We start from the raw sequence: 23,746 nt of genomic DNA, 5'->3' as shown, positions 1-23,746 counted from the left end.
CTTATTTTATAGAAATTTCTAACTGAATTCCGCTGAACTTAGCCAAACTGACAAGAATGAGGACATGTGGACTATAATTTAGGGATATTGTTAGTTAAGTAATATTGTTTACTTTGAAAACCAAACCGTTATTATCAAAGATTGTTGCTAAATTGATATTTACAGAAGTTAATAAACAATATTTCTACCAATTTTTATGTTTCTTTTTAATATAGCACTTATTTAATATCAGTTAACCTAACATTTCCATAGCAGGAAATTGTTAGCTCTGTTGATTTCAGTGATTCACTGTATTCCCATCAGAATTGCATCCAGCAAACTTTGTTATATAAAAACATTATTTATTTATTTATTTATTTTTAAGATTTTATTTTTAAGTAATCTCTATACCCAATTAGTGCTCTAACTCACAACTCTGAGATCAAGGGTCATATGCTCTACCAACTAAGGCAGCCAGGTGCCCCTAAAAGCATTTTTAGGGCGCCTGGGTGGCTCAGTTGGTTAAGCGACTGCCTTCGGCTCAGGTCATGGTCCCGGGGTCCTGGGATCGAGTCCCGCATCGGGCTCCCTGCTCAGCGGGGAGCCTGCTTCTCCCTCTCCCACTCCCCCTGCTTGTGTTCCCTCTCTCGCTGTGTCTCTCTCTGTCAAATAAATAAATAAAAATCTAAAAAAAAAAAATAAATAAATAAAATAAAATAAAATAAAAGCATTTTTAAAGGGTTTCATTCCCTTAAAAAAAAAATAAATAAAACAAAATAAAATTAAAAAAAAATCAATCCAGCTAGGAACAGAAATTTGGAACAGTTATGAGGCTAGACTCTTTTCTAATCATATAACCAGTAACGAGAACTGCAACACTGAGGTTGCAAAATGTTTGTTTTTCAGATGAGGAATTAACTAATATCAATGGAGATGAAAGCACTATGAGAAATGGTGAGAAAAAAGAAAAAACAAATTCTGAAATTTGCATGTCTAATATCCAAGAACACAAAAAAGTTCAGAATTTCAGAAAAAGGCAAAATTTCTTGAAAGCTACCTGCAGCCAAGGTTTGTATTCCTATACCTGTATAGGTAAAAGTTGACATGATCAAGCCCAGCAATTCTAAACTTTCAGATTTACTGTTGGTTTTTTTTTTCATTCACTAAGTTATAAGATTATTTCAGCTCTATTTTTTAGATTGTTTTACTATAAAGTACCACATGAGAGTCTGTTAGTCTTCAAATACATTCTTGTCATGTTTCTGCCTATGACTTCTAGTTTTAAATATTAGAGGAGGTAAGATAAAGAGAGAGACAGCAAGAATATTGAGTGGGGGCAGTGCATCTGAATTTTGCCAGATCCTTTAGATACTTCCATTGAGCCCTTTCACCATAAGGCAAATTAAAGAATGGCCACTGGTTTCTTTTTGTCAGATGAACGAACTGCATGTGTTTGGCTGTATGGACAAGTTAACTATCCTTTAACAGTTCTTGGAGCTAGTTCTGTGGTGAACAATAGGCTAAGCCAGGCCACTTCAGGTTAAATGGTAAATATGAAAAGTTCATTTATCTATCGTCTATTAAGAGGTAGGAAGGACACTGGATTAGGCATTCTCTGTGAACCTTCTCCCATTGTCCCCCTCTCATATAATCTAAATAATCTCATATAATCTAAAGCCCTTCTTATACATCCATCCTGTAGTGGGTTGAATAGTGGCCCTCCAGAACATGTCCATGTCCTAATCCCTGGAACCTGTGATAATATCTTATATAAAAGAGTGAATTTTACCTAAATAGAAAAAGAATCTCTGCAGATGTAATTAAGGATCTTGAGTTTCCAGAGAATAAAAAAAAAAAAAAATAGATCACATACAAAGTAACTGAAAGCTGAGTATGTCTTAGTAGCATTATACTTTATTAATAAATAATATTGTTGATACCAATTATTAAATATATTATCAATTAATATTTATTAATTTGTTAATAAAGTATAATGCTATTAAGAAGTACTCAGCATTAACTGCAGTGGACTTTATGAAGAAGTTTTTTGTGAAGTTAGTGTGAGTCCTATTTGCTTCCTTTCCAGTTTTTTCCAGATTTTATTTTAAAATTTTAGTTACATGCTATAGAAATTTATGATGACAGTAAAATGGAATAATTTTTGAGTTTTTGCCCCAAAATGTTTACCATGTGCCTACCTTCTTTGCTACAACACACCATGAACTAGGTGAGAGGATTTGTACCACTCACAGTAACAATTATTAGAGAGATTTTTCAATTCAAACTTGCAAACTACAGGTCTGCTGTTTTGGATATTTCATAATTTTAAAATATATTCTCTATATATGTATATATATAAATATATATAATAGATATATCTTTATTCTTTGAATAAAGAATTTCTGAGTACAGATTTGTAAGAGCAGTATGATTTTTTTTTTTTTTGGCCAAAATTAGTAAACTTTATTTAAACTTCAAAAAATAAAATAACAGACAAAAGGCAGCTTTAGCTTTGTTCTTCCCGAGGATCAGATATAATGACCCAGAGCAGGAACTACCCCTAAGAAGTTAAAATACCCTTTACCCCCATTCAAGCCACAGGCAAGGAGGGAGCCTCGATTTGGGGACAGGCCTGGGGCGGGTGGGGTAGGAAGGAGAACACCACAGCCAGGCGAGTGGCTTCTGAGACAGCACGAGTGGAGAACAAGACAAGAAGCCCCAGCGGAAACGGGACCAGAACGTCAACGAGGAACTTTGTCACAGGTGCTATGTACAAGGGAGGCGGGCTGGGGGCCTGCGCCCCACAAGGGCACCACCCGGGCTGCCCCGCGCCTCGCGCACCCTCAGTTCTCCTCATCACTGTCGTCCGGGCCGGACTGGTGAGGCTGTAGGTGGGGCTGGTGGGGGAATAGCCAGGGGAAGTGGGGGAGTAGGTAGGGCCTTTGGGGGAGGTGGGCGAGTAGGTGGGGCTGGTGGGCGAGTAGGTGGGGCTGGTGGGCGAGTACTTGGGGGAGGGGAATGTAGATGTGAGGCTGTCAGTCTCCCCTGTGATTCACATTAACTGAAGAATCCATCTTTTAGAGAGTAATTCTCTAAACTTTTTATCTCTTGCCCTGAAACTATGTGCCTAGTTGCTGTGGCATTTAGGAAATAGAACAGGGAGAGAGTCTTAAGGTTTAATGCAGTGGTTCTTAAACCTTATCTTGCATCAGAATCACCTGGAAAGTTTGTTAAAACACAGATTACTGGGCTCTACCCCCAGAAAGTCTGAACATTAGGTGTATTATCTATTAGTGTATTACACATTTGCAAACTTAGCAGTTTAAAACAACACACATTTTTTATCTTATAGTTTCTGTAAATCAGGAATTGGGCATGGCTTAGGGAGATCTTCTGCTCAGGATATTTCATAGGCTACAATCAAGGTGTTGGCCAAGACTGGGGTCTCATCTGAAGGCTCAACCGGGGAAGGATCCATTTTCAAGCTCATGTGGTTGTCAGAATTCTCTTCCTTGAGGGTTGTGGCCACCTTGTGGTCATCCTCGGTTTCTTCCTTCATGAGCTTTTCCAGTGTGTCCTCTTGGTGCATCAAAACATGCAAGCTGAAGGTGACAGAGCAAGTTTGCTAGCAAGACAGAAAATGTTACAATCTCTTATAACCTAATCAAGGAAGTGAAATACCCTCAATATTGAGGTATTCTATTGGTTAGAAGCAAATTCTTCAAGAGGAGTGGATGATACAAGGCCATAAATACCAGGAGATGGGGATCATTAGGAGTTACCTTAAAATCTGTCCTCCACAGTAGGCTTGTGGGGTGGGCTGGAGAATTAGCATTTCTTTTTTTTTTTTTTAATTTCATTTTATTATGTTACGTTAGTCACCATACATTACATCATTAGTTTTTGATGTAGTGTTCCATGATTCATTGTTTGTGTATAACACCAAGGGCTCTATGCAGTACATGCCCTCCTTAATACCCATCACCGGGCTAACCTAGCCCCCCTACCCCCCTTCCTTCTAAAACCCTCAGTTTGTTTCTCAGAGTCCATAGTCTGAGAATTAGCGTTTCTAACAAGTTTCCCAGGTGACACTGACACTGCTAATCTGGGACTACATTTGAGGACTGCTGGTTTAATGAATATTCTTTTCTGTTTCATCACTCTAATCCTCTACTTTGCCTTCCTTGTGTCTCACTCTGAAGCTTCTTTGATGTGATTTCTACAGAAAATAATTCTCCAGTTTCATGGCTTGGGGATGGGGACCTTGGGTAAGAGGAAAGGTTGCCAGACAATTCAGGGTTGGGGAAGGGAACTTGGAGTCCCAACTTTTGTATATATGTACTTTCATTCAGTCTCCATGTTTCTAGCCCAGTTCCACAAACACTGCCTTTCACTGCACTTGATGCCCCCAAGTGCTGGGTTTAGGTGGGCTCTCTCCCTAATTCTTTTTGCTGGCATTTGGGTTGAGGCATTTCCCCTACTTCAAGGTGGAAACTCTTCTCCCGCAGCGATTTTCCGGTTCCCAAAAAGTTGTTGAAGTCTTTGTCTCCTATTATTTCCTCTTCTATTTTCTTTTTATGGTATTAAAAAAAAATGTTTTACGGGGCGCCTGGGTGGCTCAGTCGTTAAGTGTCTGCCTTCGGCTCAGGTCATGATCCCAGGATCCTGGGATTGAGTCCCACATCGGGCTCCCTGCTCGGTGGGAAGCCTGCTTCTCCCTCTCCCACTCTCCCTGCTTGTGTTCCCTCTCTCGCTCTCTCTCTGTTAAAAAATAAATAAAATCTTTTAAAAAAATGTTTTACTATCATTTTAGCATGGTTTGGGGACGAAATTGAGGGGAAAACATGGTCCTTTTTTTTTTTTTAGCTCCAATTTAAGTCTCTCTAACTTGTGGTACAAGATTTTTTAAAAAATCTTTGGATAATGATGTTGTATTGCATGTTTTTTGAAAGAAAAATAATCCATTGGGCCATGGTTCAGTTTTTGGTGTCTTTTGTGATCAGAAACACACTCACTGGGATAGAGAAGAGCTATAGAAAGAGATGTTTTATAAAATCACAATTTGTTTTAAGAAAAATTTTGTCCATTGTTAAAGGACTACTGAGAGTGAAATGAGGGTAGAACTGAAGCAAGTTTGTTTTAATCAAGCTCATGGTAGGGTGACTAAACAGCTGTTGGAATGAATGCAAAGTAATGTACTTAGATGCTCTACAATTCCTTCACAAGTTATATTTTAAAACAGTAATAGCAATGATGATATTGATATATGTTTTGTATAGTGCACCCTACTTAGGATATTTGAGGAAGCTGCTGTGTATTTTCTAAGCTCCTTTGTAATGATCAGCATTTGACAGAAAAGAAGCCTCAGTTTTACTTGGCAAATTTACAGAAGTAAAAACAGCTGGGATCAATAAGAGGAATGCCAGAGGGGAAAGCCAGCTTCATTTGGCTGCCAGAAGAGGAAATTTGACTCTGGTGAAGGCTCTAATAGAATCTGGGGCAGATGTGAATCTAAAAGATAATGCAGGTTTGGATTCTTGACATTTTAATTGTGCTTATAACTTGAACTCACTGAAATACACATTTCATCCACCCTTCCCCGGTTTTGATCATGGCTGCTAACTTTGAACTGTTTTTTTTAAAATATATTATTTAGTTGAATAGTTAAATTTATCTTGGTTTTCACCAGTTGCTAAAATAACCTCCTCTGAAACAGTTTTTAACATACATGTGGGAGCATTCAGAGGAAGTATACAGAATGGGGAGTAAAGGGAGCTTTATTTAGGTCTTTTTCTTGGAGATCTGAATACTAAACTCTGACTTTGGAGAGAGTGCCAATTTTTTCCCATTTCCCTATCCCTTCTCTTTCTCCTCTCTTTAAGTTATTCATTGTTTCTCTCTTTCCTTATTTTTATTTTCAGCCTCCATTTTTAAATTGATCTAACATTTTGCTTGAGCACAAAAAAATCTTGTGTGAGGAGTTAACAGGGAAAAACTCAAAAGATTGATTTCAAGAATTGTATGTCATTTTAGAGGGATATACGACAGTGCAGTGATACAAATGGGGAAGGCAGACTTGATCTTACTCTATTTTAATATCTGAGTTGAAACAAATTGACATGATTAGTTTTACTCTAGTCCCATTATATTTTATAATCTGTGAGTCTTCTGTTTTGGCCCTTGGATCAACAAATATTTTTGATGAGATTGGTTTTCAAAATTGAAACATTTCAAGGCCATAGTTTTCAATATTATTTCTTGTGTAATACTTAGTATATACATTTGAATCAATATAGATATTCATTGCATTAGTGCAAATAAGCTTAATAATGAAGATAGTACATGAATGTTGATTTGTAAGCAGCAGCTTGTTTTGTTTTTTTCTTTTTTCCTTTTTTAGGTTGGACACCACTTCATGAGGCATCTAGTGAGGGATCTAATGATATAATTGTAGAGTTGTTAAAAGCTGGTGCTAATGTTAATTGTGAAAATCTAGATGGGATTAATCCCTTACATGATGCTGCTGCCAACGATCATTTAAAGGTACAGTGCACATCAGACTGGGTTCCTCTTACTTTTTCTCATAGAAATGAGTGAAGAAAATGAAGGTATTTCAAACTGAGCACTAAAGTAATTCCTTAAAATAAATGATTTTTAAAACCTACTTAAAATTTTAAACAAAGATAGGATATTGTGTATAGATTGGAAAATCATATTAACTAATGAATTGTTTTTCCATTGTCTCTACCTCATAAAATTCATGTAAGTCAGAATAAAATGAAACGTCTCAGGGTAAACGTAGGCTATAAATCTAATACATTCCATTTTTAATTGTCTTAAATGATTTGCTGTTGTGATAAAAGAGTCTAATTATAGTGATAATATATGTTGACAGATGTTTTTTAACTCAAAATTTCTCAGTGGGTTTGAGGTTTCAAAGAAATGGGTAAAAATGCATGTTCCTGAGGGTTTGTTGTATATTTTTCTCCTTTGTTTTTCTTAATCAGACAGCCATCACAAAAGAAAATTACTAAGGTCATTATTTCAGTAACACTGAATTTCAAATCTAGACCTTAAAATCCTTAAGATTTTTAAACTCATCTTTGACAAATCTGAGAAGACTTTTATTGTTATCAGTAGGCATGTAGACTTCAGGACTAATCATTGGCTTTGAAAAAATAGTGAAGGAAACCACCACCAATAACAACATATGAAACCAAGGTTCATATAAAAAATACCTTGAACCCCTCCCTAACACCAATTTATCTGTCTCTAGATATTTTTAAGACCCTGGTGATTTTTTGTTAATTTTATGAAAACATATCCCCACTGTTTTCAGCCTAAAGGTAGTCACATGAAGGAATAGTATTGACTTTATGATTTGCAGCAATAAGAGATATAAACTAATGATTAAGAATAATATCAGAAAGGGGCACATGGGTGGCTCAGTTGGTTAAGCATCCAACTCTTGATCTCAGCTCAGGTCTTGATCTCAGGGTTGTGAGTTCAAGCCCCGCATTGGGCTCCATCCTGGGCGTGGAGCCTACTTAAAAATAAAACAATATTAATAATACCAGATGGGTGGACTAATGTCCAGAGTGGCTTCTTTTGAGCAAAGAAGCTCTTTGGCCTTTAAGATATTTAAATTAAAAAAGAATCTCAAGGTTATGTGATCATGAAATGGAAGAAGGGAAACAGGAAGAATCATTAAATTAATGAGCTTACTGGTTATATGTACAGGGAAAAGACCACTTAAAGTGAAACCACTTAAATAAGGGCCAAAATTCTGTAGTAGGAAAATCACATTTTTAGACATTATCCTGAAAAATGCAATATAAAACAAAGAAAATAAGGCAGTCCCTAATACCACCCATTCATTTGGGAATTGATTAGAAGGACTTTCAGAACTCAGCATACAGTTGTGCTCATAGCTAAGATTTCTTTTTTCTTTCCTTTTTTTTTTAAGATTTTATTTGTTTGAGAGAGCATAGGCGGAAAGGTAGAGGGAGAGGGAGAAGCAGTCTCCCCGCTGAGCAGGAGCCCCACGTGGGCTTCAGTTGCATTAGCCATATTTGAAGTACTCAATAGCTACATGTATCATATTGTATTGGAGGTGGGTACATGGTGGAAATGTACATTAGAATGCTTCCATTGTCACAGAAAATTCTGTTGGACAGCTATGGTCTAGAGCAGGGATTGATAAATATTTCTTGTAAAGAGCTAGACAATAAACAGTTTAGTTTTCCTGGGCCACACAGTCTGTATCGTAGCTACTCAACTGTTGTAGTGAAAAAGCAGTCATAGACAATATGTAAATGAGTAAGTATGGATATGCTCAAATAAAACTTTATTTATAAAATCAGACAGCAGGGGGCACCTGGGTGGCTCAGCCGTTAAGCGTCTGCCTTCGGCTCAGGTCATGATCCCAGAGTCCTGGGATCGAGCCCCGCATCGGGCTCCCTGCTCGGCGGGAAGCCTGCTTCTCCCTCTCCCACTCCCTCTGCTTGTGTTCCCTCTCTCGCTGTGTCTCTCTCTGTCAAATAAATAAAATCTTAAAAAAAAAAAAAAAAAAAAAAACAGCAGACTGGATTTGTCCCATGGGCCAGAGTTTGCTATTGCTTGATCTAAAGAATCACTTGAGTGTCTTCACATAAGTGACAGTATAGACGAAGTTTGCATTTAGAGTAAACTTCCATATCAATATTGCCTTTATTTTAAGGAGAAATGTTTTATTTGAAAAGAAGGAAGTAGTATTTTTAAGGATATTTTTGTTCCTTGGATACTGATATATTGCCAACATCTTTCCTCATATCTTCATTAATTTTCCTTCCATGTGACGGTTCTTCTATCATTGGCTCATTTTACTTCTAATTTCTTCCCTTTTGTCTTTATTTCTTTATCTTGAGATAGAATATTGATAGATAACCTAGAAAAATTAAAGAGAGAGCGCAGGAGAGGTAAATATATGGTATCATAGACCTAATCAATATCAATTCTATTATAGCCTATATATTTAATTCTTAGATTTTTTTTTTTTTTTTACTCTTGCATTACTGCATGGAAAGTTATTCAGTCACCTATTTTCCCAACTTTTAACTTCTTTTTATATCTTAATTTCTGTTTTAAGTTATTTTCCAAAATGGTCATGTATTTTATCTTATAAAGCAAAGAGGATAAAAAGATAAGGAAAAGAAGAGTGAGAGGAAGGGACGCCTGGGTGGCTCAGTCGGTTAAGTGGCTGCCTTTAGCCCACGTCATGATCCCAGGGTCCTGGGATTGAGTCCCACATCAGGCTCCTTGCTCAGCTGGGAGCCTGCTTCTCCCTCTCTCTCCCTCTGCTTGTGCTCTCTCTGTCAAATAAATAAAATCTTAAAAATAAATAAATAAAATTAAAAAAGAGTGAGAGGAAAAGAAAAGGGAAAAAGATAAAAAGTGGGTGGGGATGGATATCTACTTTTGTACAGGAAAGACTAGAAAGGACAAGATATACCCTCCCACCTTAACAACTTGAAAGGTGAACAAAATACATAAAATAGCATTGTACAAAATGCAGCACAGGGCAGCAATCCTTGAGAGAAGGGAAGCAGATGAATCCTGTGGTTGCCTGACTGTATGGACTAGAGGGGGTTTCCAGGCATAGAAAGAGAAAAAACAAACAGTCCTATGGTCTCAAGTTCAGAAGACAGAATTTGGAGTTTAAAAGGCTCAACAGGTAGAATTTATGGGGCAAAATTACAGATAGAAAGGATCTGCATACAGAGAACTTTCCAGAAATTTGAAGGAGAATCCCCTTGATTTTTTGGCTAATCTACAAATATGTTTGAGAAAACTCTGTAAGATTAGGCAAAGAGCCAACAGGAAGGATTGACAGAACCATTGCTGGAGGTTATAGAGGGCTGAGTAGTTTATGTTTCCACCAGCCAGAATGGCAGGAACTCTTAAAACATGGAAGCATCAAATAGAGGGTATTTCTTGCATAGTTGAGGTAAATTGGTACTAAAAGTTTCTCTGAACTAACCTTAAAATTTGAAAGAAAATGTCAAAAAGATCATAGTAATTCCAGTAACCTAAACATGTCCCAGAACAAAGCCCAACAACATCTAAAGGAATACAATGAAATTCAGCACTAAGCAATATAAAAATCACAGTGTTTATCAATCAATCCAAAATTTTTTAAATAAAAAAGTACAAAATATTATCCATAAGCAGGAGATTAAAAAATGATCATTTAAAAGAGACCCAGAAATGACACAGATAATAGAATTAGCAGAAAAGGATGTTAAACAAATATTATAACTATATATATTCCACATGGTAGGCAGAATTCTAAAATGGTCCTCAAGATTCTTATTCACTGGCCTATACACACTATGTATAATCCCCTCCCTTTCAGTGCGGATGGGCCCAACCTAATGAGGTGAACCCTTTAAAAGAAGGAAAGCATCAGAGAAAGCCATGTGGCAAAGAACTGCAGAAGCTTCTAAGGAGCTGAAAGCAGTCCCCAACCCACAGCCAACAAGAATACAAGAACTTTATAAACTTTCAAGGAAATGAATTATACCAAAAACTAGTGAGCTTGGAAAAGGACCCTAAACTTAGATGATAATCAGTCTATGCTGACACTTTGATTTCAGCGTGGTGAAGACTCTGAGCAGACAACACAGCCACTCCATGCTCAGATTTCTGATCTACAGAAAAAGTGTGAGATAATAAATTTATATTATTTTAAGCTATCACATTTGTAGTAATTTGTTATGCAGTAAAAGAAAACTAATACACTCTCTTATGTTCAAGGAGGTAGAGGAAAACAGAAACATGATGGGAGAAGAAATGGAAGATATAAATAAGACTTAAACTACTAGAGATGAAAATAAAACATGTGAAGTGAGATATTTACCAAATGGCTTAGTTAACAGCATATTAAATACTGAAAAGTATTTAAGCTGTGGATTTGAAGATAAAGCATTAGAAATTATCCAAAATAAAACAAGAAAGACTGAGAGAACAAACAAAACAAAGACAAAGTAAGAAAACCTCGGTATCCTATAGGGTAATCTCAAGTTATATAATATACTTGCAAGCTTAATCCCCGAAAGAGGAGGGGTCAGAAAAAATACTTGGAGAATAAAGACCAAAATTATCCAAATTTGATGAAAACCATAAACCCACAGAACCAAAAATCTCACCAACCCTTCAGTAAAAGAAAAATGAAGAAAACTGCACCAACACATAACAAAACCAAATTGCTGAGAATCAGAGAAAAAAGGGAAAAATATTTTATTTAGTTAGTTAGTTTTATTCTCATAAAATATATTTATTAAAGTATCACTATCAACATAGTACAATAAAATAGTACATAAAGGGAGACAATTTAATTGATGCCACCAACCAAGTCATCATGTATCCTACAAGAAAAATATACTTCTAAGCATTAATAAATGATCATTACAATAAAAATAAAGATACACAATAAAAGGAAAGATATACCATGCTCAAGAACTGGAAGAATTAACATTGTTAAAATGTACATGCCACTATTTTTTTATTTAAATTCAATTAGCCAACAAAGTACACAAAATATACATCATTTTCAGATGTAGTGTTCAATAATTTATCAGTTGTGTATAACACCCAGTGCGCATTACATCACACACCCTCCTTAGTGCCCATCACCCAGTTTCCCCACCTCCCCACCCATCTCCCCTCCAGCAACCCTCAGTTTGTTTCCTATGACTAAGTCTCTTACGGTTTTTCTCCCTCTCTGATGACTTCCCATTCGGTTTTCCCTCCCTTCCCCTATGGCCCCCTGTGCTGTTTCTTACATTCCACATATGAATGAAACCATTGAAACCATTTGATAATTGTCTTTCCCTGATTGACTTATTTTGCTCAGCATAATACCTTCCAGTTCCATCCACGTCAATGTAAATGGTAAGTATTCATCCTTTCTGATGGCTGAGTGGTATTCCATTGTATATATATATACCACATTTTTATCCATTCATCTGTTGATGGACATCTCAGCTCTTTCCACAGTTTGGCTGTTGTGGACATTGCTGCTGTGATTATTAGGGTGCAGGTGCCCCCTCGGATCACTACATTTGTATCTTTGGGGTAAATAGTAGTACAGTTGCTGGGTCATAGGGTAGCTCTATTTTCAACTTTTTGAGAAACCTCCATACTGTTTTCCAGAATGGCTGCACCAACTTACATTCCCACCAACAGTGTAGGAGGGTTCCCCTTTCTCTGCATCCTTGCCAACATCTGTCATTTCTTGACTTGTTAATTTTAGCCATTCTGACCGGTGTGAGGTGGTTTCTCATTGTGGTTTTGATTTGTATGGGAAAAGTCTTTAAAGAAAAGTTTTAAAAGATAATTGTATACAGGAACAAATAAAATAATGGCAGCCAGCGTCTCATCAAAAATTTTGCAAGCCACTGGACAAAAGAGCAACATCTTTAATAAAGTACTGCAAGGGGAAATAAACTTGTCATTCTAGAATTCTATACCCGGCAAAAAAATCTTTTAAAAGTAAAGGTGATGGGGTATTGAGGAGGGCACATTCTGCGTGGAGCACTGGGTGTTATGCACAAACAATGAATCATGGAACACTACATCTAAAACTAATGATGTAATGTATGGGGATTAACATAAGAATAAAAAAAAAAAGTAAAGGTGATGTTGGCAAAGATGTGAAAAAATTGGAACTTTCATACATGGCTGGTGGTAATGTAAAATGGTACTGCTGCTATAGAAAACACTCTGGCAGTTCCTTCAAAAGTTGAACATAGAATTGCCATATGATGTAGCAAATTCCACTCTTAGGTATATAGCCAAGAGAATTGAAAACATGTTCACAGGGTGCCTAGGTGGCTCAGTCTGTTAAGTGTCTGCCTTCAGCTCAGGTCATGATCTCAGGGTCCTGGGATTGAGCCCCACATCAGGCTCTCTGCTCAGTGGAGAGCCTACTTCTCCCTCTCCCCCTGCTTGTGTGCTTTCTTTCTCTGTGTCAGATAAATAAATAAAATCTAAAAAAAAGAAAGAAAACATGTTCACACAAAAATTTGTATATGAATGTTCATAGCACTATTTTCCAAATAGCCAAAAAGTGGAAACAACCCAAATGTCCATCAGTTGATGAATGTATAAACAAGATGTGGTGCATAGCAATAAGATATTAAGCCATAAAAAAATGAAGTGCTGATACATGCTACCACATGGGTGAACCTTGAAAACATTATGCTTAATGAAAGAAGATGGATACAAAAGGCCACATATTACATGATTTTATTAATATGAAACATCCACAATAAGCAAATCCATACAGGCAGAGAGTAGATTAGTGATTGCCAGGGGCAACGAAGAAGAGGAAATGAAAAAGATAATGCCATGAAAACAATCAAAAGAGTGAGTGACTCTAGAAACATAAGACAAAGTATTTCAGAGCAAGGATGGAATGTTTCTAATTCATGGTTATAGTAGTGATTACTCCAGTAAAGCTGATTTAAAAAAAAAAAAGTCAGAAGAGGGACCTACTTCTTGGTCACCTAATTTTTGTCAAGTTCTTTGTTCCTAGGTCTTCCCATCGTATTACCTGGAACTCTCTCCCAACTATAGCTTTAGCCTTTCCTGTTTAGTGCCTTGTGGCCCTTTTGCTGTTCTCTTAGGCTTTTTAGGCTTTTTCCTACTAATGAGTGTTACGGAAACAGAGCTGTTCAGGGTCCTGTTCCCTCTGAGCTGAGTTCTGTGTCTTCCAAACCAATAGATTAAATGAATCCATGTTAATACATTAAAGGTCAAGCACTTAGAGTAAGGCCTCATCTTAACACACAGAATAGTCATCATTAATATGGCATGATTTTTAAGTCTAGAAAAGCTTCCTTTGTTAAAAAACAAACAAAAAACCCCAGCTTTCTCCTGACCCCATATATAGCAGTGGAAAGAGGGTGTAAGGAATATGTATTTTTAAATAATTCCACAGGTGACTTTACTAATCACTCAGGCTTAGAAACCACTGGATTGAGGTACTGCTCACCCCATCTTTTAAAAACAAAACAAAATACCTTTACTCAGACTTCACTAAGTTTTCATCAAAAATCTTTGCAGGAGACTTTTTTCATATGCTATTTATTATCTACTGTCTCTCATTAGCTCGGTTGGTCTTTTCATTCCTCTAAAGAAAACAGGTTTTAGGGGCCCACTTTCATTAAGAATCCACTATGTACAAGGTATTTGATAAGGGCTCATATTTAGTTCTCATAGATGATAAAAATGAGGTTCAAATGGTAAATAACTTGCCCAAGGACATAGCTAGTAGGTAGCAGGAGTGGGTTTTGTATGCTCGACTTTAAAATAAACGTGTTTCCTTTTATGCTGTGCTAACTCTGGGAGGATGGAACAAATGAGGAGCTATCGTCATCATCTTCACTGACCCATTTGCTCCTAAATTCTCTGCTTCTCCATACCTGGACATACGGAGAAAGAAATAAGTCACTAACACAGAGCATATCTCTGTTCTTAAAAAATCCTGACCATCTTTTCCTAATTAGGTTTTTCAGTGGTTTGAGTCACTTGCTTGCCTCACACAGATGGAATCATGGGCTTTTTTTCACTAGTTGACTTATACTATAACCTAATTAGTAATATCTTTACCTTTGATCATTTATAAACTTCTAATATACAACAGCTTTGAGTTACTCAGAGAAACCTTATTTATATTAGAAACTGCCCCCCAGCCAATGGCACAACCTCTATGACTTCAGTTTTCTCTTCTGTAAGATGATGGGGTAGGAGTAGATTATTTCTAAGTTTCCTTTTGCATTCTGTGCATATAAGTCACTTATTTCGGACACATGACAGATTTGCACAAACATTATTACAAGGGTCATTGGATTTTCAAGCTAGCTCATTAAACTTCTTGAACAAGCAACATACCTAAAATACAGTAATGCAGGTTGGAGGAAGAGACAAAGGGCTCTGTTAAAGAGATAGTCTTGCATATCATTCTGCCTATGTTTACTTCTTGATTGCAATGAAGACAGCATATCTGGTACTTTTGTGTCATCATGTTTTGTTATCCTCTGAGGAAAATTCGTGAAGCAGTTTACAGTTTTCATATCAAATTTGATAAAAAATTTTCTTGGCCAGAGTTTGAAACCTCTTTTGATAACTTTTAATACTTTGATAACTTTTAATAGTGGTGACTTATAATGAAAGCAGAAATTATTGATCTTAGGTGTCTATAAAGATAACTTTGGAAAAATATCTTCTAGGCAGCTGAGATTCTACTACAACATGGAGCAAACCCAAATCAAAAGAATCAAAAGCAGAAGACTGCTTTGGATGAAGCAGATAATGAAAAAATGAAAGAGCTGCTGAAATCTTATGGTGCAATTGAGACTGATAATAGAGATGAAAGTAATGTTATAGCCACTGGTATGTATGTCAGTATTGCTTAGACAAGTGTATACCTCTGCTTAGAAAAATCTTCAGATTTGTAGTGTAAATTGTTTCATAATTGGGGTAGATGTTTTGTGTGTTTATTAAATTCTTGAAAAGCATTATTTATTTTTAGAAGTTAGCATTTCCAAATTGGTTTAATTTATATACCATATGATCCAGTTGGATTGGAATTACATGTTGAAATGGAACCCATATTATTCATTAAACAATTATTAATCTCTAGAGATAGAGACGTAACTGAAACCACACAAATTGGCTTACTGGTAGTGGGGTTGGAAAAGGTTGGCATTATACTAAAATCTTTGCAGCTAAGATCCCATTACTTCAAAATTTGTAGTGGTTCATGTGAAAGGGCCTGATGCAAACTTTTCAATACTCTAATGTTCTAATGCTAGAATATGAATTTGTTAATAAGCAAATATACTTGTATGCATATATGTATGTGTAAATATAATGTAAAAAATATTCAAGGGAATTTACAGGGAGGCAAAATTTTATGAACCATTTTTTAGAAATAGTTTGCATTTAAATAATATAATGAACTATCTATAAGAAATAGGCATGTAGTAAACACTAATTTAGAAAACATATATTTGTTAAGAACCTGCCAAGCAAATTGAGTATTTGCCTATGAGGAACTTATTCTTGTGGGGAGATCAACCAGAAAACAAACAGTTAAACACAGTTTATTAAGTGTTGAGGAGAGTGATTTGTTCTTCCTTTTCTGTCCTGCTTGAGCCTTGACTCATACGAGAAACCCAGAAACATATCTGCCCTTTCTCCCTATGAGGCAGAATAACTGGGAAGAGAACCCCTGTCACACACATTTCCCCCAGCCTACCACTATCTTTACCAATTGTTGATTTTCAAGAGAGGAGTTATATTATTGATATGATTGGTCAGAGCCAAGGATAATCACTGTCTCATATTTTACTAGTGAGATAGATCATGTGTAGCTCAAGGTCAAGACTGATACAAGTTCCTCTTTTCATTGCCTGCTCCAATATAAAGCCCCAGCCATGTCTCTCTCCCTCTCCACAGCCATGTTTCTCTCCCGCCCTTGGAGTTATTGGGCACTCTGTTATGAAGTGCTGTATCAATTCCCACTTGTCTGTTGTTTCTTGTGTATACATTTCCTTGATCAAGTACCCTAAAGGGATGAGGGATGAGGGATGAGGGATGTAGGTTACAATAGTTATATGAAGAAAGGGAATCCAGAATGGGAAAAGGGTCAGAGACAATGAATTGTAGACATAGTGATTAACAGCATGGATTTTGGAATCAGATCTATTTTTAGTACTAGCTGTGTGACATTAAGGAAACTTCCGGAATCCCTCTAAGCTTCATTCTCCTCTTCTGTAAAATGGACAGAATAAACTACCTATGAAGATTAAATAAGATGGTTCAGGAAAAGAGTTTGCCATCCACTGTGTGATAAGTATTCAATAAATGTTAGCTGTAATCACTCAATTGATACTAATAATGAGATGCTGATCAACATTAAGTTATTATAGTAATTGTAGACTTAATTTATTTCTATTCCTGTCACCATTAAAATTGATAAAATGCAGCTAAATTTTTACACATTATTATATTTTCTAATTTTAATTTTTAAAGTCAAAATTCCTGCTGTCCGACCAAAAAGACTTAAACGGTGTTTTTGTGATGACTGCAAAACTGTTGATCCACCTTCTCTTTCACACAGAGAAAAGACAAGAGAAAGCCATCCTGTGGTGAGTAAAATTGAAATCCTTTCATTTTTCATCTTAGAAAATGCCATTCTTTGGGCCAGCTAGCCATTGGTTATTGGCAGTATTCTTTGCATTTTAAGGACACACAGGTTGAAAATATTTTTTGTTACAAGAAAATAATACAGTTAATGAGCCAAGAAAATATGTTGTACAGTTAACTCACTTATCTGCATTGAATACAGAATTATGGATTAGCTGCTGTTCTTTACAACTAGGTTGTATTCTTTAGCTACTTCTTGTCCCACTATCATAGCGTGTCTTCATCCACCCATTCCCACAAAAAGTCTAGGATGCATAGTAAGTAGAAAAGATCCTAGAACCCAGACAAGAAGAGAAAAACAACTGGGGTTAGCCAACGTGGAATCTCACATGGTTTATAGTGATAGTGTTTGCTATATGTAAAGCTCTTCATATAAAAGTATATTTATACAAAAATAACATAGTAGTTGCTCAATAAAAAATGTTACTTGTTAAGATGGATATGTGTAACTTGATTAAAAACATAAAGCTTACTAGAAACTAACTCCTTAAGAAAGTAGCATCCTCAATGAAATATTATTTTGGATAATACTATGTATGTTCAGGGGCACCTGGGTGGCTCAGTTGTTAAGCATATGCCTTTGGCTCAGGTCATGAATACAGGGTCCTGGGATCGAGCCTCACATCAGGCCCCTTGTTCAGCAGGGAGCCTGCTTCTCTCTGCTTCCCTCTGCCTGCTGCTCCCCCTGCTTGTGCTCTCTCCCTCTCTGTCAAATAAATAAAATCTAAAAAAAGAAAAGAAAAGACTATGTATGTTGATGAGACTTCTCTTACATGCTTTCTGTTAGTCATTGTAAAGAAGACATTGCCATTCATTGAACCTAAACTATTAATCAACAAATTTGTAGCTTAAATATTTTATCTTAAGTGGTATTCAAACTAAATTACATTTGCCTCAGCACTTTGAAAATGTTTTACACTGTTTCCTGGTATCTGTTGTCATGGACAGAAAGTCAACCATCAATCTGTCATTCCCTTGTAGATAATCTGTCTTTTAATCTTACAGATTTTATATTCTTCACTTTCACTAAGTTGTGTCTAAATGTGGAGTGTTTTTATTAATTATAATCAGGCCTAGAAATGCTCCTTTAATCTGAAGGCACATTTCTCATTTGTATTTCAGGAACTTTCAGTCCTTATACCTTTGAAAATTGCCCCTGCTCCATTCTCAGTATTTTTCTGTTTTTGTAACCTCTATTCAGATGTCTTTTAGACCAGTCTCCATGTCTTCTAGTATCTTCTTCATATTTTCCATCTCTTTAACTCTCCACAGTATATTCTGTGTGATATCCTTTGACTTCTCTTCTAGTTCATTATTATTCTCCTCAAATATTTCTAATCTATTTAACCCATACATTGAGTCTTTAAATTAAATGACTGTTTTTTATTTCTAGAAATTATGTTTGCTTTTCAAATTTTTTGTTTTAAAGAAAGAACAAAATAAAACAAAGACTTTTCTGCTCTTAAAATATTGATAGGATTTTTAAAAATCCAAGCGTTTTTTGAAAGGAATTTCAAAGTCTCTTCCTGATTCTTTCTCATGATAACATGATTCTTTATGTGGTTTTTAATTTTTTATTATAATCCCCTTTCCATGAGGACTGATTACTGTGGGAATTTTGGTGTGCCTAACCTTTGTGTTGAACATTTGCATCTGCTGAGGCCCTAGAAGTTTATCCATTTCACACAAGTTTTTATGCTAATTTCTCAATTTGGGTTCCTAAACCACACAAATTATATAAATTTAATTCTTATATATATGTGTGGTATAGGCTTGAGTCTCTAATTTTCTACCCAAAGCCTTGGGTGGTGACAAGTAGAGTTTTTCTAACCTTTAGTTAAGCTAAAGGTCACTAACTTTATGTGGGGATTCCGTGCCTCCTTTTCCTTTGTGAGCATTAAAAACCCAGCCCCTAATACCTATATTTGTTCCAAATCCCTGATGGGTCACCACTAGTTTCATTTCTGACACCAGGGAATTTTTCAGTCATTTTCCATTCTTAGCTGTGTGTGGGTATATATATATTTTTAAAGATTTTATTTATTTATTTGACAGAGACACAGCGAGAGAGGGAACACAAGCAGGGGGAGTGGGAGAGGGAGAAGCAGGCTTGCCACTGAGCAGAGAGCCTGATGCAGGGCTTGATCCTAGGACCCTGGGATAATGACCCGAGCTGAAGGCAGACGCTTAACGACTGAGCCCCCCAGGCGCCCCTGTGTGTGTGTATATTTAAAGTTTGTTGTATTTTGTATACTGTTTCCATATGTTTGGAGTAGGCAGAGGTTCTTCTCTATCAGCTCAGCCCACCATATCTTTAAGGTGTGTTTTCATGTAAAAATTAGAACATCTTGGGGCGCCTGGGTGGCTCAGTTGGTTAAGCGACTGCCTTTGGCTCAGGTCATGATCCTGGAGTCCCTGGATCAAGTCCCGCATCGGGCTCCCTGCTCGGCGGGGAGTCTGCTTCTCCCTCTGACCCTCCCCACTCTCATGTGCTCTCTCTCATTCTCTCTCTCTCAAATAAATAAAATCTTTAAAAAAAAAATTAGAACATCTTGGAAAAACTGCCTGTTATTAACTGTATAGGTGTTTGCTTCAGGAGTAATGTATATTATTTCACATGCCAAGCTTCAGGAAAAATGTAATGGAGATACAAGAGTCTAAAGAAAACCAACTTTGGGTGGAGGAATGGGTAAAATGGGGGAGGGGAGTGGGAGGTAGGTTTCCAGTTATGAAATAAATAAGTCACAGGGATAAAAGGTACAACATAGGTAATATAGTCAATGATACTGTAATAGTGTTGTATGGTGACAGATGGGAGCTACACTTGTGGTGAGCATAACATAACATATAAACTTGTCAAATTACTGTTGTACACCTGAAACTAATGTAATATTATGTGTCAACTGTACTTCAATTAAAAAAAAAGAAAAAGAAAACCAACTTTAGAAAAGGAGAAAAACTCAAGAAATATAAGGACTTTAAAGTCATTAGGGGTTAGTCTTTTGTAAATGTAAACTTATTTTTGAATGTTGGAAACTTCAAATCAAATTGGGGAGAGGAGTGACTCTATGGCCAGATACAAAGGAAATGAGATGATTTTAGTTTGCTGCCACCTTATAACACCTTTAGATCACAGCATGTAGGCAGCTTCCTTCTCTATACCCGTGTAGATGGAGTAATAATACTATTGGCATTCACTGAATACTTATTATATGATAAGCTCTCTAAGTCCTTATACTAACTCATTTTAATCCTCATAATAACCCTTCTGGGTGCGTTCTGTTATTCTCATTATTCTTCCTTATTACAGTTGAGGAAGCTAAAGTAAAAGACGTTAAGTAACTTAATCCAGAATTTTATTTCTGTTAAGTAGCAATACCAGAATTAAAGCAGTGCCAGGCAGTCTAGCTGCAGAGCCTGTGCTTCTTTCTTTTTTTTTTTTTAAGATTTTATTTATTTGAGAGACAGAGTGAGCAAGAGAGAGAGTACAGGAGCAGGGGCAGAGGGAGAAAGAGAAGCAGACTCTCCTGCTGGGCAGGGAACCCAATGCGGGGCTCCATCCCAGGACTCTGGGATCCTGACCTGAGCTGAAGGCAGACGCTTAACGACTGAGCCACCCAGGCGCCCCAGAGCCAATGCTTCTGACCACAGTGCTATACTGTACAAAATTGTAAGAGAGGTGTCAGAGTCAAAGATGATCCTGCCATGAAAAATAGGAAATTTGGAATAAAATTATAGTGAAGCTTTCCATAACCACAGTATAAACTGTCTAAAGCTGCTTGTTCCAAAGACAGATCATAGGTTGGGTTTTCTGGTATTTCTTTTTAAGATAAAAATGCAGTAATGAAGGACTAAGAAGGGGGATCTTGGAGGGAAGGTTATACTGGCCTCTTCATGATGGAAGGTAAAGCTGGTGTGGAGTTGAAGGTTATTGCCCATGGTAGCCAAGACTGAATGCATCCACAATATGAGCAAAGCAAGACGGAAAATCAGCACCAAAAAAATGTTTTCTTTATCCTGACCTGTAGGTAGAGGCTTAGCCAGGGCTCAGATTCAGACCTTTAGTTTGCTTTTATAGACATTCATTGTAAAAAGAGATAAATCTCATTTTGTTTGTTTGTTTTGCATATTTATGTTTTATAGTTCGGCTCTGATGCATTTCATAAATGACAGCAGTGAGATTGCTTTTCCACATAATTGGATGGTTTTATTATGTGCATTTTTCATGTCCCTGTAGGCACCAAAGTAAAATTTCAGGGCAATGTACTTTAGAAGGCTTTGAGGACTATCACATTGTTTAAATGAATGTATATTGAGAATATATTAAAGGATAGGTGATATGAGTCAGTCCATCAGTCTTTGTTTATTGAGCGCCAGCTATATATCCAACAGTGTGGGAACCATTCACAAATATAAAAGCTATGCTCCTGCCTATAAGATGTTATTTTCTTGATAGAGAAATATAATGTGTAAGACATTATATATATTAATGCTAAATTATATACCACCAGAATTCTTAACTAATTCTGAAAAAGGAGAAATTCATATGAATTAGATTAGCCAGAGATTTCATGTATGATACGGGTTTTATATAATAATAAGCGGTACTTATTTGAACTCTTGTGTTTTGCTGGCACTGCCCGAAGCATTTTACATGTGTTACTCTATTCAGGCAAGGAGAGGACAAGTAACATGCTGGAGCCACCCAGCTAGGAAGAGGTGAAGTCAGAATTCACACCCAGGCAGTCTAGTTCCAGAATCCACTCCATGATTACTTCTCTCATAAGAAAGATGAATCTGGGCAAAGTAAATTGAAGACATTCTAGGCAGGACAGTCAGGACTAACAAGGGCATGGAAAGGTGGCCTTAATTCCCATTTGTGAATGTTTGAGAGAGTAGTGTTTTGTATTTTTAAGATTATGTGGGAGATTTTAATAGTGTGCAGTGATAGTCATAAAGCCTTAAAGTGTACTTATTGCATATATGTGACCTTTAAATATTATGTGCTGAGTTGTTCTTTTATCACCTACAGCTATAATTATAACAGAAGTCAGTGAGAAATTATGAACCTTTATATGGCTGCTACTCATATATTCTGTTTACCAGGAGTAGATCTGCTACATAAATCAAAATACTTAGGTTTACTTGTTCTCCACAAATACGCAACATTTATAGTTAAGTTTAAACAAAGCATGAATACATTTCGAACATAAAGTGAAATGAGCATTTTAGCAGCACTTTCTTTAGCACTTTTACTGTGCATTTGACAATTGTATATCAGAGAGAAATATCTACCTTCTTGTAATGAAGTTTTTAATGTTTTTATCTGATAGCATCAGACCATCAGTGCCATTTTACAAGATATAGAAGAAAAACAAGAAAATTTACTAGAATTTGAAATAAGAACCCCTGAAGATGCAGGTAAATATGGACCCATACTCAAGTTTGATTATTTCATACATCCAAGGTCATTGCTCCCTCTGCTTCTTAAGGTACAGGTTTATGTCAGAGCTTACTTATGGTGGCTGAAAAGTAACCTTTTTTTTTTTATGTGATAATAAAGTGCCAGGAATGGGCATTATAAGTCATTTATGCAAACCAGGAGTTAGTGTAATTGTTGATCAGGATACTTCTAGTCTCAAGGTATAGCATCAGTAAAATGAGAGGTACTTAGAACCATGATCAGAGATAAGATACTACTGGTGATATGTTTAGATGAAGATGTGGGGAAAAAAGCATAAGATAGTGACTAGAGACGAGATTATGTTACTCCTTAGTTCCTCAGCTTCACCCAACTATGGTAACCTTTAAAAACAGATCAGAAAAGGAATAGGCAGTTGTGACTCAAGTAGGGCAAATCCTCATACCTTTCAGATGAACAGATAGACCAGGTAAATCTCTCACTGCATAGATGTCTTCCTGTTTACAAAACACTAGTGATTCAAAATGGTAAATTTGACTTTGATTTCTAACCTAATAATCTGAATTTCTCAAAATTTCAGTGACTATTTGCAGATCTTTGATAGATCACACTTGTGTTTTCTTGAGTTATGACTTACAAGGTAGAAATTAGCTCCTGATAGATGCAGATCTGAATGTTTAAGTAGTTAGCTAAAAAGTAATTTGAAGTATCTTATCAATCTTTTGTGTAACAGGATACAACTATTAGTTCATCTCTTGTCCTAGTCCATACTGTATAGTCTTTATTTATTTTTTTTTTAAGATTTTATTTATTTATTTATTTGAGAGAGAGAGAGAGAGAAACAGCATGAGAGGGGATAGGGTCAGAGGGAGAAGCAGGCTCCCCACCAAGCCGGGAGGCCGATGCGGGACTCGATCCCAGGACTCCAGGATCATGACCTGAGCCGAAGGCAGTCGCTTAACCGAGCCACCCAGGCGCCCCATACTGTATAGTCTTTAAAAAATTATTTCCTGGGCTCCTGGGTGGCTCAGTTGGTTAAGCGACTGCCTTCGGCTCAGGTCATGATCCTGGAGTCCCTGGATCGAGTCCCGC

The 23,746-nt window shown here is 36.6% G+C and overlaps 1 protein-coding gene across 1 annotated transcript in view; it reads left to right on the top strand.

The window, feature by feature from the left end:
- ANKRD31 (ankyrin repeat domain 31) overlaps positions 1–23,746 on the top strand; it is a 140,655-nt gene that overhangs the window by 74,041 nt on the left and 42,868 nt on the right. The window contains exons 15-20 of the mRNA XM_035015066.1: positions 886–1,047; positions 5,369–5,506; positions 6,380–6,522; positions 15,252–15,414; positions 17,059–17,174; positions 22,566–22,653. Coding sequence (XP_034870957.1) covers positions 886–1,047; positions 5,369–5,506; positions 6,380–6,522; positions 15,252–15,414; positions 17,059–17,174; positions 22,566–22,653 — 810 coding nt within the window. The remainder of the gene's footprint in view (positions 1–885; positions 1,048–5,368; positions 5,507–6,379; positions 6,523–15,251; positions 15,415–17,058; positions 17,175–22,565; positions 22,654–23,746) is intronic.

Source organism: Mirounga leonina, unplaced genomic scaffold (genome assembly GCF_011800145.1).
Source record: "Mirounga leonina isolate KUSES-001 unplaced genomic scaffold, KU_Mleo_1.0 Mir_168, whole genome shotgun sequence".
Lineage (NCBI taxonomy): Eukaryota > Metazoa > Chordata > Mammalia > Carnivora > Phocidae > Mirounga > Mirounga leonina.
The sequence above is the reverse complement of the archived record's forward strand: the minus strand, read 5'-3'. Positions and strand labels throughout refer to the sequence as shown.